The 14,017-nt window shown below is 35.1% G+C and overlaps 1 protein-coding gene across 1 annotated transcript; it reads right to left on the bottom strand.

Annotated features, from left to right (window-relative positions):
• Window positions 1–1,054: 1,054 nt before the first annotated feature.
• LOC132553598 (sodium- and chloride-dependent betaine transporter-like) lies at window positions 1,055–13,503 on the bottom strand. Its single transcript, XM_060217853.1, has 13 exons — window positions 13,290–13,503; window positions 12,630–12,761; window positions 10,831–11,158; window positions 10,234–10,366; window positions 7,887–8,021; window positions 6,709–6,812; window positions 6,248–6,372; window positions 4,381–4,493; window positions 4,007–4,138; window positions 2,409–2,508; window positions 1,954–2,054; window positions 1,568–1,735; window positions 1,055–1,192 (listed from the first exon to the last, which is right to left on the bottom strand). Exons 1-13 carry the CDS (start codon window positions 13,501–13,503, stop codon window positions 1,055–1,057), a joined length of 1,923 nt encoding a protein of 640 aa, XP_060073836.1.
• Window positions 13,504–14,017: the final 514 nt, after the last annotated feature.

The raw sequence follows: 14,017 nt of genomic DNA, 5'->3' as shown, positions 1-14,017 counted from the left end.
GTAAACAATTTGCTACAGTATACTAACTGAACAGTGTCTCTAGTAAAACACAATTTGCTACAGAATACAAATGTACAGTGTCGTCAGTAAAACACAATTTGCTACAGTATACAAACTGTACAGTGTCGGTAGTAAAACACAATTTGCTACAGTATACAAACTGTACAGTGTCGTCAGTAAAACACAATTTGCTACAGTATACAAACTGTACAGTGTCGTCAGTAAAACACAATTTGCTACAGTATACAAACTACAGTGTCGTCAGTAAAACACAATTTGCTACAGAATACAAATGTACAGTGTCGGTAGTAAATCACAGTTTGCTTCAGTATACAAACTGTACAATGTCATCAGTAAAACACAGTTTGCTACAGTATACAAACTGTACAGTGTCTCCAGTAAACAATTTGCTACAGTATACTAACTGTACAGTGTCTCTAGTAATACACAATTTGCTACAGTATACAAACTGTACAGTGTCGGTAGTAAAACACAATTTGCTACAGTATACAAACTGTACAGTGTCGTCAATAAATACAGTTTGCTGCAGTAAAGGCACGGTATACCAGCTCAAGTCTTAAAACCCATGGATTGTCCCCTAAATAATCACATGAAGAGAATCATGTTTATCTGGTAGTGAAAAGAAAGCTTTTTAAAAGTGTAGGCACAGAGAGCTGCCAATAAAGTTATATTCATTTTGTGACATATAACTGCCACTATTTCCTAAATACAACCGGCTTAGAAAAGACATATTTATTTATTATTTCGATATTAAATGTTTTCTGTGATTTCATCCTCGGTATTTTTCTGCCTCCTGCCTTCACGAGAAAAGTTCTAGTATGGTTCACAACATATGCACGACGATGTCGATTTCCCTATGGTGAATATTCGATAGAGTTGAATTTAAAACTTGATATAATAGGAAACAACCGATGCTATAACGCCATCGGTTATGTCAGAAAGTTTTATTTAACATTATTGTCAAAATATCCATCTAATGTTTGTAAAATTGATTTGGATGGACGTGTGTTATTGTCAAGCGTCGATTCTCTGTCTAATCCCGAGATCCACACAAGTTTTCCCGAATTCTCCGCCGAATGCCGCCCTTGTATTTGTACATCTGGTACGTTAATCTTTCCTCTTTATCATGGGGATACCATTCTCGAGATGGAGTGACAAGTATCGCCATTCTCTGCAATACAAAAAAATATATATATTAAATTCACCAAACTCATATAAACCTTTTGTTAAGTAAAATTTCCAATGGAATTGCTCGCAATTTCGATGTTAAGTGCGCAAAAAGAGTAAGTTTAAGTGTGATGACTTTATCCGTGGATAAGATTGCTGCTTTTTATTACATGGTGTGGTACTGTGATTTTTATTTCAACAGAAGTTATTTAATGTTATGAGGTAACCATTTCGGAGATTTCAAGTCGTTAATTGAAAGCTTTTCATATTCTAAACTATATTTGTAATATATTCAGAGCAAAGTATTTCAAAGTCAGCGTGGTATAAATAAATATTTAATTTGTTTAATTCAAAATCCATTAGAAATAAAAGCACTGACCTCCTTTATCGTGCCAGGCGTTTGCAGAAGTCGTTTACAGGCGATGAATGGGACAGGGATTACACAGATAAGAGCAAGGACTATCCCAACAATGCCAAGGTATTCTGGATACTTGTATCCCTTGTATATAGGAGGTTCAAACTTAATGACCACAGTAACTAGAGCCATCTAGGGAGACAGAGAAGAAAAATCGGCATTCTATATTACAACATATATTATGTAAATAGATTAACAGCTTATCCGACACCAAGTTTTATCTTGTCATTAGCTGTATCGGGCATCCAATGAGAAAACAGTCTTATGTTAAATTCTCGCTTAGTATGACAAGTTGGGTAACCAAATTATACAGATACGTTTGATGTATTGTGGACTGATCGGGTCCTTACCATCATAACTAGGGGTGTAAGAATACACCACGATATACGGATAAGTACTGAAGCCTTCTTTCCAGTCATCAACTCAATGTCCCGACTGAATCTCTCCGCCCCTGGAAAAGTTCACCAAAGTTATCTTAATGTAAGCAAAAAGTGTGTCAAAACGTCAATAATAGTGACATAGTTAAAGTTAAGTACATAACATCTGCTTGATCACTGTACAAATGTTCTGACAATGTCCTTGATATATATACATAAATTAGGATTTCCACCTAACAATATTAAATTCCATTAGCATGAAAAAATGCCGAGGTAAAAGGTCAAATAAAACCCGGTAGTTCGGGGAATCCTCAATACGTTTGTATTAACTATATATTAAGGACGAGCTTGGCGAAGGAAGTTTCTACTTATAAAGTGAACTCTTTATAGATGTATTTAGAGCTTGTTACTATAACTTAAGTTATTACCATACAACCAGCCGGCGATCATACATTCCAGAAATGACAAGATAAAGATACAAAACACAGACAGGTACCAATCGATGAACTGGAATAGATATACTCCACCCTGTAAAAATGGATAACGCTGGTATACATACATGACCTGTAATAGAATTTCACAAAGTACTACAGAAAATGGACCATTCCACGTCACAACCTAATCAGCAAATACATTACATTACATACACAAAACATTACGTAAGTATGTCCTCTGATTAAATCGGTAGTTATGTAAGAAAGAAACGGTATTTAATGATTTATCGTTTAAGTTTCGATAGTTTGAATGTTCAATAAATGTTGCAGGATCGATGCGAGGAACATGGAGCTTTGGTATTCTATTTTGGAAGATAACCACCAGAGATACATCGTTATTTAACATTTAAGATACAATGACCCTTATGACAGCATGCAGTCAAAAGCCAAATTATGGATAATCGTTGCTTTTAACAGGATAGTTGTTTTGTGTTCATCTCCTTATACTGCTTCTTCAACTTACAGTGTTTACATGTATCAAGTGTTTCGAGCTTGATCCCATTATCATGATTTCTGGATTGCAACATTCCCAATTCCCCAACCTTAGTGTTTACATGTATCAAGTGTTTCGTTTACATGCTGTTTCGTTCCCATTATCATGATTTCTGGATTGCAACATTCCCAATTCCCCAACCTTAGTGTTTACATGTATCAAGTGTTTCGAGCTTGTTCCCATTATCATGATTTCTGGATTGCAACATTCCCAATTCCCCAACCTTAGTGTTTACATGTCGCAAGTGTTTCGAGCTTGATCCCATTATCATGATTTCTGGATTGCAACATTCCCAATTCCCCAACCTTAGTGTTTACATGTCGCAAGTGTTTCGAGCTTGTTCCCATTATCATGATTTCTGGATTGCAACATTCCCAATTCCCCAACCTTAGTGTTTACATGTATCAAGTGTTTCGAGCTTGTTCCCATTATCATGATTTCTGGATTGCAACATTCCCAATTCCCCAACCTTAGTGTTTACATGTCGCAAGTGTTTCGAGCTTGTTTTCTGGATTGCCATTCATCATGATTTCTGGATTGCAACATCCATGCAAGTGTTTCCAATTCCCAACCTATCGTGTTTACATGTCGCAAGTGTTTCGAGCTTGATCCCATTATCATGATTTCTGGATTGCAACATTCCCAATTCCCCAACCTTAGTGTTTACATGTCGCAAGTGTTTCGAGCCTGTTCCCATTATCATGATTTTTGTGCAAGAAATCGTTATCTGACGGACTAACTTGAAACACAGGGTTTCAAAATATGCGTTATAATGAAAAATATGGGGAAGTTTTATGGTCGTTACAGTGGAAGTGTCCGGCTAGATAACAGCATCTCCGGAATATTAAAATCAGTTGTTGGTCCTTTGTATGGCTTCATTTTAACTGAAGATTAAAACAATAAATGTGCACACCATTGCTGTTCATAAACAATGTATTGATAATCAAACTATTAAGTAAATAAAGTTGAACGTCTTTGCAATGCTGATAACTATTTTCGGAAGTACTTCAATTCCATATTGTAAAGTGTTGATTCTCACCTGTGTCGCAAATATAATGCCGGTAAGTAAAAATAGGACATAGAAAAATACGATAAGATGTGGTTTCTTTTTTCCGAGAAATCTAGGGTACATATCGGCAAATCCACTGATGGTCGCTTCAAGGACACCAAACTGCGAAGACAACAGACATTGATACTATCGAAAATACATCTTTAATCAAAGTGATACGTACATAGTGACAATTTGATGGAACTTTTATTTCACATTAGCGTTTGATGCAGACAAGATGAGTGCAATTCTTCAAATCGGATACGTGCTTAATCTTTAAATGTTCCATGTTTAACTGTTTAAATTTAAACATGCTGGCTTTTTAAAATTTAATTGTTGCCCACTTTTAAAAGAAATAATTTTACCTGACTATCGAGTCCAATGGTAAACAACAGGAAGAAGAAAATGACGGCCCACAGTTGTGGTAGAGGCATGCGAGCAAGGACCTCTGGATACACTAAAAATACCAGGCCAGGACCTGTCGTAAGGAAACATTAACACATACAAATTTATCAAGAAATATAATGACACACAGAAAATTCCAGTTGATAGTAATGCAAGTGCAGCTGCAACGGCAGGCATGGTAAAATGAGGTGAGGGTTGTCACCTACAAATGTCACACATTGTTTTCTAGAAAAAACATTTTATAAAATCAGGAAAGCTGTAGTAACTAAATATAAGTAGCTGATGGTTTGCAGTTGTTGATAATGTTGTTGTTGTTAACGATATTGAAAATGAGAGTAACAAAAGATCGCCAACCCCAAAAACAAAGAACAAGGACATAGTCATTCAGACCCCCCCCCCCCCCCCCCCCCCCCCCCCCCCCCCCGTTCATTTGTGAAATATACACATTTGAAGTGAGCAACTTGGAAAACTGGAAGGGATATTTAGGTCACAGGAACCTAATTAAATATGTGCCAAATTTGCCGATAACGAACAGCTGATTAAATAATCATAATTCATTTATTCCTTCTAAAGGTAACGTGTGGAAATTAGTCAGTTAGATAGCCTAAAAATATCAGCCAATCAGGTCACAGCAATCTCATAACATATGCATATAATTTGCTGTTAATCGAACATTAATTAAGGTAATACGTATACAAAGCAAGTTTCCTTAAAATCTTATCATTCCTTCATAAGATAATTTACAACAAGTTTTCCCATTGATTTAATAATTTAAGAAATCAGTCAATCAGATCACTACAACCTCATGAAACATAAGCGGAATTCGCCGCTAATCAAACGTTGGCAAAAGATATCATGCGGAAAGCAGCATCCGGACAGACAGATGGACGGAGGGACGGACGGAACACATTTGAATGGGGATGAATATAAGGAGAACGAAATGATAGAAATTATATAGTTTCTGGTTGACAATATCTTGATTATTTTTGGCTTCATACAAGATCAAATTTATCGAAGAGCTTTATCAAAGCAGGTCACAAAGACTAGATATATTGCACCGTCTTATCTTTTAATAACAAGAAATTTCCTTTCCATGTCCATCGTACATACCCACCAGAAATGGAAATATAAAGATACGACTGATTCTACTCAAGCAACCTATCTCGATCTTTTCCTACAGTGAAACCGACATCGACAGCTTTCCACCAAGCTGTTTAACAAGCGTGATTATTTCAATTTTCCTATTGTGAAGTTTCCGTTTCTGGATAGCAACATGACGGCACCACCAAACTTTGGTGTTTGCATGTCGCAGTTAATTCCTGTTGCAATTATCACGATTTTCGTCCAAGAAGTCGTAAACTGACGGACAAACAGGTTTAAAAATACGCAGGTTGATACAAAATATGGAGACGTTTTACGGCCATCATAGTGATGTCATCGAGGTGTTTCATGATCGTTGGTTTGCCTGCTTGTTCTTGTTCTGGTGTCGTGTCACTACTTACTCGGATTGACAAAGATTTACATGATGGGTCGATGAAGTAGAAGACTCTGACTCTACCGGAAGACCTGATCTTATTCTCTTCGTAATATTTACAGGAGTCTCAGTGTAAATATTTCGCTTGTTCATATTTTGCTTCAGTTTTAATGAATTTGAATTATGTTTACATGTTGGAAAAAAACAATATTAAACAGGACAAGTGATAATACAAATGCATCATTGAAATATATGTTGATACAACAAAATATAAATTGAGGGGTTCGAGATATCCATATAATCTTGGAAATTCTAAACTTGGTCAGGTATATCATACGATTTAAGAGACCAACCTGATTCTGCAACCTCTTCAATGGAGAGATTAGCCTCATAAGCTAGGACTCCCATAATGGAGAAAACAACAAGACCACATAGAAAGTTACTGAAGGTGTCGACTGCGACGATTAGCATGGTGCTCCTGTTAGAAAAAACAGATGAATACATATCAACATTTATTCATTTACATTACATATGACGCTTTCACATCTTGGTACTGCTTCTGCTTTCCGCGACCTGAAAAATATACTACCGTCGAAATAAACATATCCTGGTTAGAATAGAATATGTTCAAAAGTTGAAATTGTTCGATCAACAATCTGTCTGGATGATTATCATCAATGTGCATAGATACCTTGAAGTGGAAAACTCGCTGACAGTCAATCTTCGAAAGAACTGAAATCATAATAAGCTGAAGGCTGGACAGTCTTATAGTTTCTTTAGAGATTCAAACTCTGAAAGAAAAATCCTTAAATACCTCAATAAGTTTCCATGGAACTTCTGATAGCTAGCCATGGTGACGACACCTCCCCAGATTGGTCCAAGCGAGTAGAAAACCTGTAAAGCCGCTTCTAGCCATACCTAATTTGGAATAAGATAAGAAAATTGTGAGTTTTACTTTCTCTTTTTCATATTTTTCCCGGTCATGTGCCAATTTGCGTTGAAGCTCCAGATGACTTTATCAAGGGAATTTTTGTCCTTCTTCCTGTTTGATCAACAAGCAACAGCGTCTGAGAAACAATACAGCACATCTAATAAAAATAAGGAAAGTTGATAAGTTGATGACGTGTACAGTTAATCTGTCTCATTAGAACACCAGCAATGCACAATATCAAGGAATTATATTAGGAATGTTATGCCACGTCTTAATTTACTCGAATGGTGGCATGTTTCAAAATATACACATGGAAATCACCATTTCGAAATCATCAGATATATGACAACAGCGAAATCGATTGAATCATGGGTCTAGTGCGCTACTCCCTCAAGATTTTGACTTTTTTCGATCATTTTCGCCCGCCAGGCGTCAAAACCTAGGACTATAGCATCACTGACGAGTCCTAGAAGGACAGCACATTTTGATTTATTGTGGATCTACTATATCTAGAAAGTACTATTCACACATTTTTTGTACAATCTTTATACATATAAGTGGGGGAAAACAGTTGATTTACAAACCTGAAGAACGATATACATGTAGTGTTAAATTATACAAATGCTCCATCTGTAATCAGAATAAATCTGATATAAAACAAAATCCAAATACTTTAATAGACCAATAAACATCCCGTCAGTGTATCGGATTGAATTGCAGTTATAATTAAATAGCACCAGAGTCATCTATTATACGCTCCAGTTTGGCAGTAATATCGAAGTCAATAATTGAACTTTTTTGTTCGTTTCTTTTTTAAACTAACAAATTAGATAAAAATACATTCCTGGTATCTGTGCGCAAATACTTTCAACTGGTACACCTCAGTAGGTTTAAATGACTGGTGACCGAAAGAATGTAGCTCAGATCTAAATAAATATAACAATCAATTTTGCAAGCATAAGCTACAAAATAAAGTAAATGTGTTAAGGTTTCAATTGAATTGTTTGTTTCAAATATCCTTGACTCTTATTTTTTTAAAACGCAGACTAAATAAAGAATACCTGGAAGTGCCAGAGTCTGGAGAAATCCGGTGCCAGATACATCAATACTCCATCAAAAGATCCCGGAAGGCACAAACTTCTTATCAGTATCACAATCAGTAAGACGAAAGGCCCAATGACTGTCACGTATACAACCTGAAAAGTTACCGTTTGATTTAAGCCGATGATACACTGAAATGGTTATCACATACTTGTATTAATTATGTTTTAATTTTTGAAAATGTAGATAAACTTGCAGGAATATGTTGCGCGAGCAAATGTTCTGTAAACGATATAATGTACCAAAAGTAACCAACCACCATTAAGACGCAAATAAGTCATTATAATTAATGGACGTCCGTAAATTGTGATAGGTAGTGGTAGATTATATTGAACAAGTTTATTATCTAATGTTAAATATTTAATGTTTACTTATTTTTGTTTATTCTTTATTATTATCGTACGTCCATTTCATTGAAGTGATCTGTAATATCATTAGGGCTTTTCACTAACTGGTGAAAAGACCTATTGTTTTTGTTATGTTTCTTATTATTATTATTCTTTTTCTTATTCTTCTTCCAATTTTGTGGGTTCGTAATCATTTAAATTGTAAAAGCTAGACATACAGTCTATTCACCTATTTGTTGATACGTATATAAAGTTGTCGATGCCGATTTTTTAAGTAGGTCAAAAATCCAATATGACAGCCATGACGTCATAAGTTAAAAACTGAAAAACGACAATATCTCGAAAACCATTGATTGTGCAGAGTTTGTGCAATACTATTATTTGTAGAGAATTTTCATATCTAACTTTTATTCATGCCATGTTAATACAAAATATGTCCAAAAAAAAGCTCACTGTGGGGTAAATTTTTCAAAATTTAACATTTTTTTTTCAATTTTAAATTTTCTTGAAATTTTCTTCTTCAGATCGATGCAGAACGTCCTTCCGATGAATTTAGTGTTTTCAGTTCTTCTGAAACGTTTACCATTTCCGCTGTACGCCATTTTGAAAATTTTCTTTGATCTTTTAAAAATGCCGACAAATAGGAAAAACTCGTTCTAGATCAATATTGATGGACTATATCTTATCAAATTGTTACTGGGAAGATTTCCCCAGATGTCTTCTACCATTTAGTAACAAATTCATCGCAAAAACAAAATGGCCGCCATGACGTCATTTCCGATTTATCTAAAATGCCGTAACTCAAGAACTGTTTAAGCTAGTGACCTCAGTTTTAATCATATTATGTAAATTAAAACGAAAACACTTTTCACAAGAAAATAACTGGGATCAAAGGTCAACTTCCGGTTTTCGGTAGGGGTCAAAGTTCAAAAGTGTTATTTTCAGTTACAAATTTTCACAAACTTCTTCTCAAGTTCTGCAAAGAATTGGGTCTTGATATTTCATGTGTATGATGTCTGTTTAAATATCTATCAAGTTTGTTAACATAAATGACCTTGACCCACTTTCAAGGTCACAGGGGTCAATTATGTAAAAATCGTTAAATGGTTATTTCTCCATTGTTAAGTTGCCCAAAGTCTTCAACTTTGGACATAAATATTCTGCGGACATTTCCTGTCGATTGATATAAGAGAAACGTACCTCAAACTTTAACTTCCGGTTTGCGGTAGGGGGTCAAAGGTGAAAAGTACTATTAAGGGTACCAATCTTTGAAAAACTTCTTCTCAAGTTCTGAAAGTCCTAGAGGCTCTATATTTCATATATATGAAGCATATGTAACTGGCAACAAAGTTTGATAATATAAAAGACCTTGACCGAGTTTCAAGGTAACAGAGGTCAATTAACTAAGAATCGTTAAATGACAGTTTCTCACTTTCTAGAAGGCATACAATGATGAAAATTGATTAAAATCCTTCTGTGGACACTTCCTATTGATTGTCATAAGAAAACCTTCCCTCAAAATGTCAACTTCCGGTTTCCGAAAGGAGTCAAAGTTCAAATATACAAAATAGGGTACCAGTGTTCAACAATCTTCTTGTCAAGTTTCACAAGGTCTAGAGAACTAATATTTGGGGCATATTGATCATCAGATGTTACATTATAAGGCTTGCAAATATGAATAACCTTGACCGACATTCAAGGTCACAGGGGTCAAATATGTTTGAACTTTTAAAAAGTGTATTTCTTCGTTATTATGTAGTTTTATCTCCTTAACGTTTCAAGATACAAAGTTCATCTTTGGGTATGTTGTAGAGACTAACAAACGTGGAAACTTTCCCATATATTGTTATCAGGATAAATGTCAACTTCCGGTCAACTTGTCGCCAAAGAAGTGAAAAGCCCGCAAAATTGTAAACAACAATTTCTAGTTCTAATCATTCTAGTTATATGGTATGCTTACCTTGCCAACAGATTTCACTCCCTTTATGATGCAGAGAAAGGTGGATGTATAGGAGAAGATCAATGCAATTACCAGATGCCATTGAATGGATCCCCAATCTTCTATTCCTGATGATTCGTTCAATATTTTGTATCTAAATTACCACAGGAACATGTTTATTAATACATAATACAAAAAAATCTATACAAATACTCTAGGGTCTCAACACCTGTCTTGAACGCATGCAGCAGTGGAAACTTACTTTCAAGAATGTTGTTGTGATATTGCAATTACATTCACATAGTATATATTAGAGAAGTAACTGAAATGATGTCAGTTACTTAATATGGTTTATTTTTTAATATTTGTATTACCTTGTTGCTTTATCGATATTTAATCGGATTTGTTTGGTTGATGAAATGTTGATAGACAGAGAGGACCTTCATTATTCATTTATATGATATTTCAGATGTTCCTTATGTACATGTATATATGCACGTTCATTTATATATGTATATCTAAGTTTTGAAATAAATTCGAAATTAAAATTGCTATGTTAATCACTGTTTACCTAAAAACCAATTTGTTAAAAAGAAATTTGCAGAATATTGTACATACCGCCAGAATTCGGTGGCGGCGGTTGGATAAAAATCTTGTTGGATCTGTGTCGATTTGTTAGAGAGAGATCCGGAGAAATCCACGGAGACGTTGGACACACCATACATTCTAGTGCTGTTAGAGAGTTCATGGTAACCGGAACTGTTGTTCGGGTCAGAATACCCAGTCCTTAGTACGACACATCGATCAGTGTTCCATTCATTGTCACATGTTGACCAGGGTTGTGTCGGGAAGAACGAATAGCCGAGGTACAACAGCACCCAGGCTACTATCAGTCCATAGTACCACGTGACAGTAGTCCCAAGGAGAACCATGGCATAGCCCATGCCTTAAAATGATGTAGTAATGATATATTAAGTGAATAATCAATTTACAGTTATGACATGTAAATGTTGTAACACAGATTTATCGTCAACAAAGTACATGAACAATAAACGTGTTTTGTACTTGTAAAGATGTATAACAGGTGGAAGAAAATGGTCTACATGAAGACATTATATTTATGATTTATGAACACATCAGGGGAAATAATATCTGAATCAGTGTGTTTCCTGCTGATCTCGTTGGTGGCCTGGATCTCCTAGTGCACTATTTCGATGGGGTATATATTGGGATGTAGACTTTCTCGTGCCAGGTTTCCACATGGTTGGTGACGCGTGTCCTTCTTTATCATAGTGTGGTTCAACATACCGCGATTTGAATAAAATGGGGGGGGGGGGATGTCTATTGAGGATCACTTTTTGGAACACTTGTCAGGACAAAGTAAGTCATGGTCGAATAACTTGGGCCAGGTAACGAACGCTCAACTGCAGTAAAGGAGGTCGCGGTTGAGGGGCTAGATTTGTTGTCTGCTCCCTTCTGGCGCGGTAACAGCCATCAGCATCATTAAGTATGTAAATGAGCTTACATCATCTCATAACTATTTCAGGTTTACTGCTTGAGTAATTAAACATTAAAATAAATTCGTGATTTAGGCATAAAAAATTAATAAGATTTATATTCTACATGAATCATTATAAATCTACCGACATTGTCATCATTTAGACATTATATACATCTAAGATGTTAGCCTTAATATCAAGGAAGGGGATAAAACTTAAATGTACAAAACCATGTTGAGATTCATTGATTAACTATTGCCTCAATACAGATTATTCTGCCAATACCATATGAAACAGAATTTCATCCAACTATGCAAATATTTATAAAAAAAACATCCAATATTGATGGCGTTTTCGAATTAGAACGGAGAAAACAAGATAGAAAATAAGAAAGAAAGAACAATCGATAAAGCTTTATTTAATATACTATTGCAGAATGTTTCCGTTTATTTATAAGAAAGAAACTTTCTAGACATTAATCTACTGTAGGTAATTGAAACAAAAATAAATTTATAGTTAAAGAATATGTAAAATATGAAATAGAACTTGATACGATATAATAACTATATTCAAATATTAAAAATTATTCTATTGAATTTTCCATTCTTGATAGCTATATTTCTATATCTCCAACCTATGGTATTTACATGTCACAGTTGATTCGATATTCAAGAGCCTGTTCCTATTACCACGATTTTCGTGCAAGAAGTCGTCAACTGACTGACAAACTCGTAAAACAAGAGTTAAAAAATACAGGTTAATGAAGATTATTGGAAAGTCTTATGGTCGCCATAATGATTTTATTGAGAAATTTCCCCATTCGTATTCTTACTTTGTAAAAACAAAGAGACCAAACATATCTTTAGATGTTATCAATATAGTTAAGAAAACTTATAAACAGATAATCTCGATACATACCCTCTAGTAATGGACATAGTCCCCATGCTACCATGGCACTCCTACCAGAGAATTGGCCGACAGTCATCTCAATCACATACAACGGGAACCCACAGAGCACGGTAAACAGAAAGAAAGGGACCAGAAACGCTCCTGTGGAGAAACATTTTAATGTGTAGATATTGTGCATTGTTCATTGCGCAGAAAATGCTCTAAGCGTGTGTATAAAACAACCAAATCTACTAGAATTGTAATTATAGATTTTCACGATTAGCATTCAACATGTAGATTATTTTTTTGCGTTTATTAGACAAAAGTCATTGCAAAATTAACACGGTTGACGGTACATCCGAACACGACCGTCTTTTATCGTTTTCATGTACTTTCATAGAAAATACCAGCTACACGGTTATATTCATTGCCAATTTCAATACTCGACAAAAACCTGCACTGGCCATCGAAGTGTAACGAAACCAGAGTTTAAAATGTATACCAGCCGAAAAAGCTTTTTAAATTTATTTTTTTAATTATCGATGGGAATAACTGCATTTCCCATTGATCCGACCGCCTGCATGATTCGAAGAGGCAATTGTGAGATCCCCTATTTCACCCAAAAAAGGGATTAACATTAATTATACAAGTAAATACCATATGCTTTGTGAAGTCACCTTTGCTTCTTACCTCCCCCATTTTTCATACAAAGGTACGGAAATCGCCACACACTTCCAAGACCGACGGTGTATCCAATCAGGGATAACAGATATTCAATTTTGTTGGCCCAAACATCCCGTTTTAACTCTGAAATATCCTCATGTGTTTTAGAGTCCTCTTTTTCTCCTTTACACAAATTCATTTCAACTTCCTCATCGTTATGATAAAGATTTGCAGACTCCATCACTCCAGAGAGAAATCGCGCCAGATACGTACAGATCACTTAACTGACTAACCGTCCAAAGATTCAGTCAACCTTGAACTAAGAACAGCTGTGTTTTTCTTTCTAGAATACAGACATCCAATGTTCAACGAACCTGAAAAATTCATGCAGTGACAATACCTTGACATTTGACATTACTTGTCAAGTTCATATAACATCGTGATCATTCATATCTTATGTAAAGTATCTTATTATGCATTTGCTCTGTAAGTATTGCATATTTATGCTTATGCCTGCCTTTTCCCGTTAAACGTGCAACAATTTCTTTTGACTATTTGAATATATACATAATTGGAATCTCTAGTATGTTGTCGTTTTTTGCTTGATTTTACACGATGTGTCAAGGAAATGCATATCAGAAATATCTAAATAAAATTTGAAAAGTTTTCGAATTACAAATACATAAATGTTGTTTCAGTCTTGGAAATAGTTCATTCAATCTAATATTCTCTTCTAATACCTACCAAGCATGACA

This window comes from Ylistrum balloti, unplaced genomic scaffold (assembly GCF_031769215.1).
Source record: "Ylistrum balloti isolate Yb309-2 unplaced genomic scaffold, AGI_CSIRO_Ybal_v1 Utg370338, whole genome shotgun sequence".
Taxonomy (NCBI): domain Eukaryota; kingdom Metazoa; phylum Mollusca; class Bivalvia; order Pectinida; family Pectinidae; genus Ylistrum; species Ylistrum balloti.
The sequence above is the reverse complement of the archived record's forward strand: the minus strand, read 5'-3'. Positions and strand labels throughout refer to the sequence as shown.

Bases quoted from the DNA above. Each gene is read 5' to 3' on its own strand.
- LOC132553598 (XM_060217853.1), bottom strand. From the start codon at position 13,503: ATGGAGTCTGCAAATCTTTATCATAACGATGAGGAAGTTGAAATGAAT. The intron at 11,159-12,629 runs GTATGTATCGAG...CATCATTTTAAG, and splicing joins ACTATGTCCATTACTAGAGG to GCATGGGCTATGCCATGGTT. The intron at 2,055-2,408 runs GTAATAACTTAA...GAACTTTTCCAG, and splicing joins GATCGCCGGCTGGTTGTATG to GGGCGGAGAGATTCAGTCGG.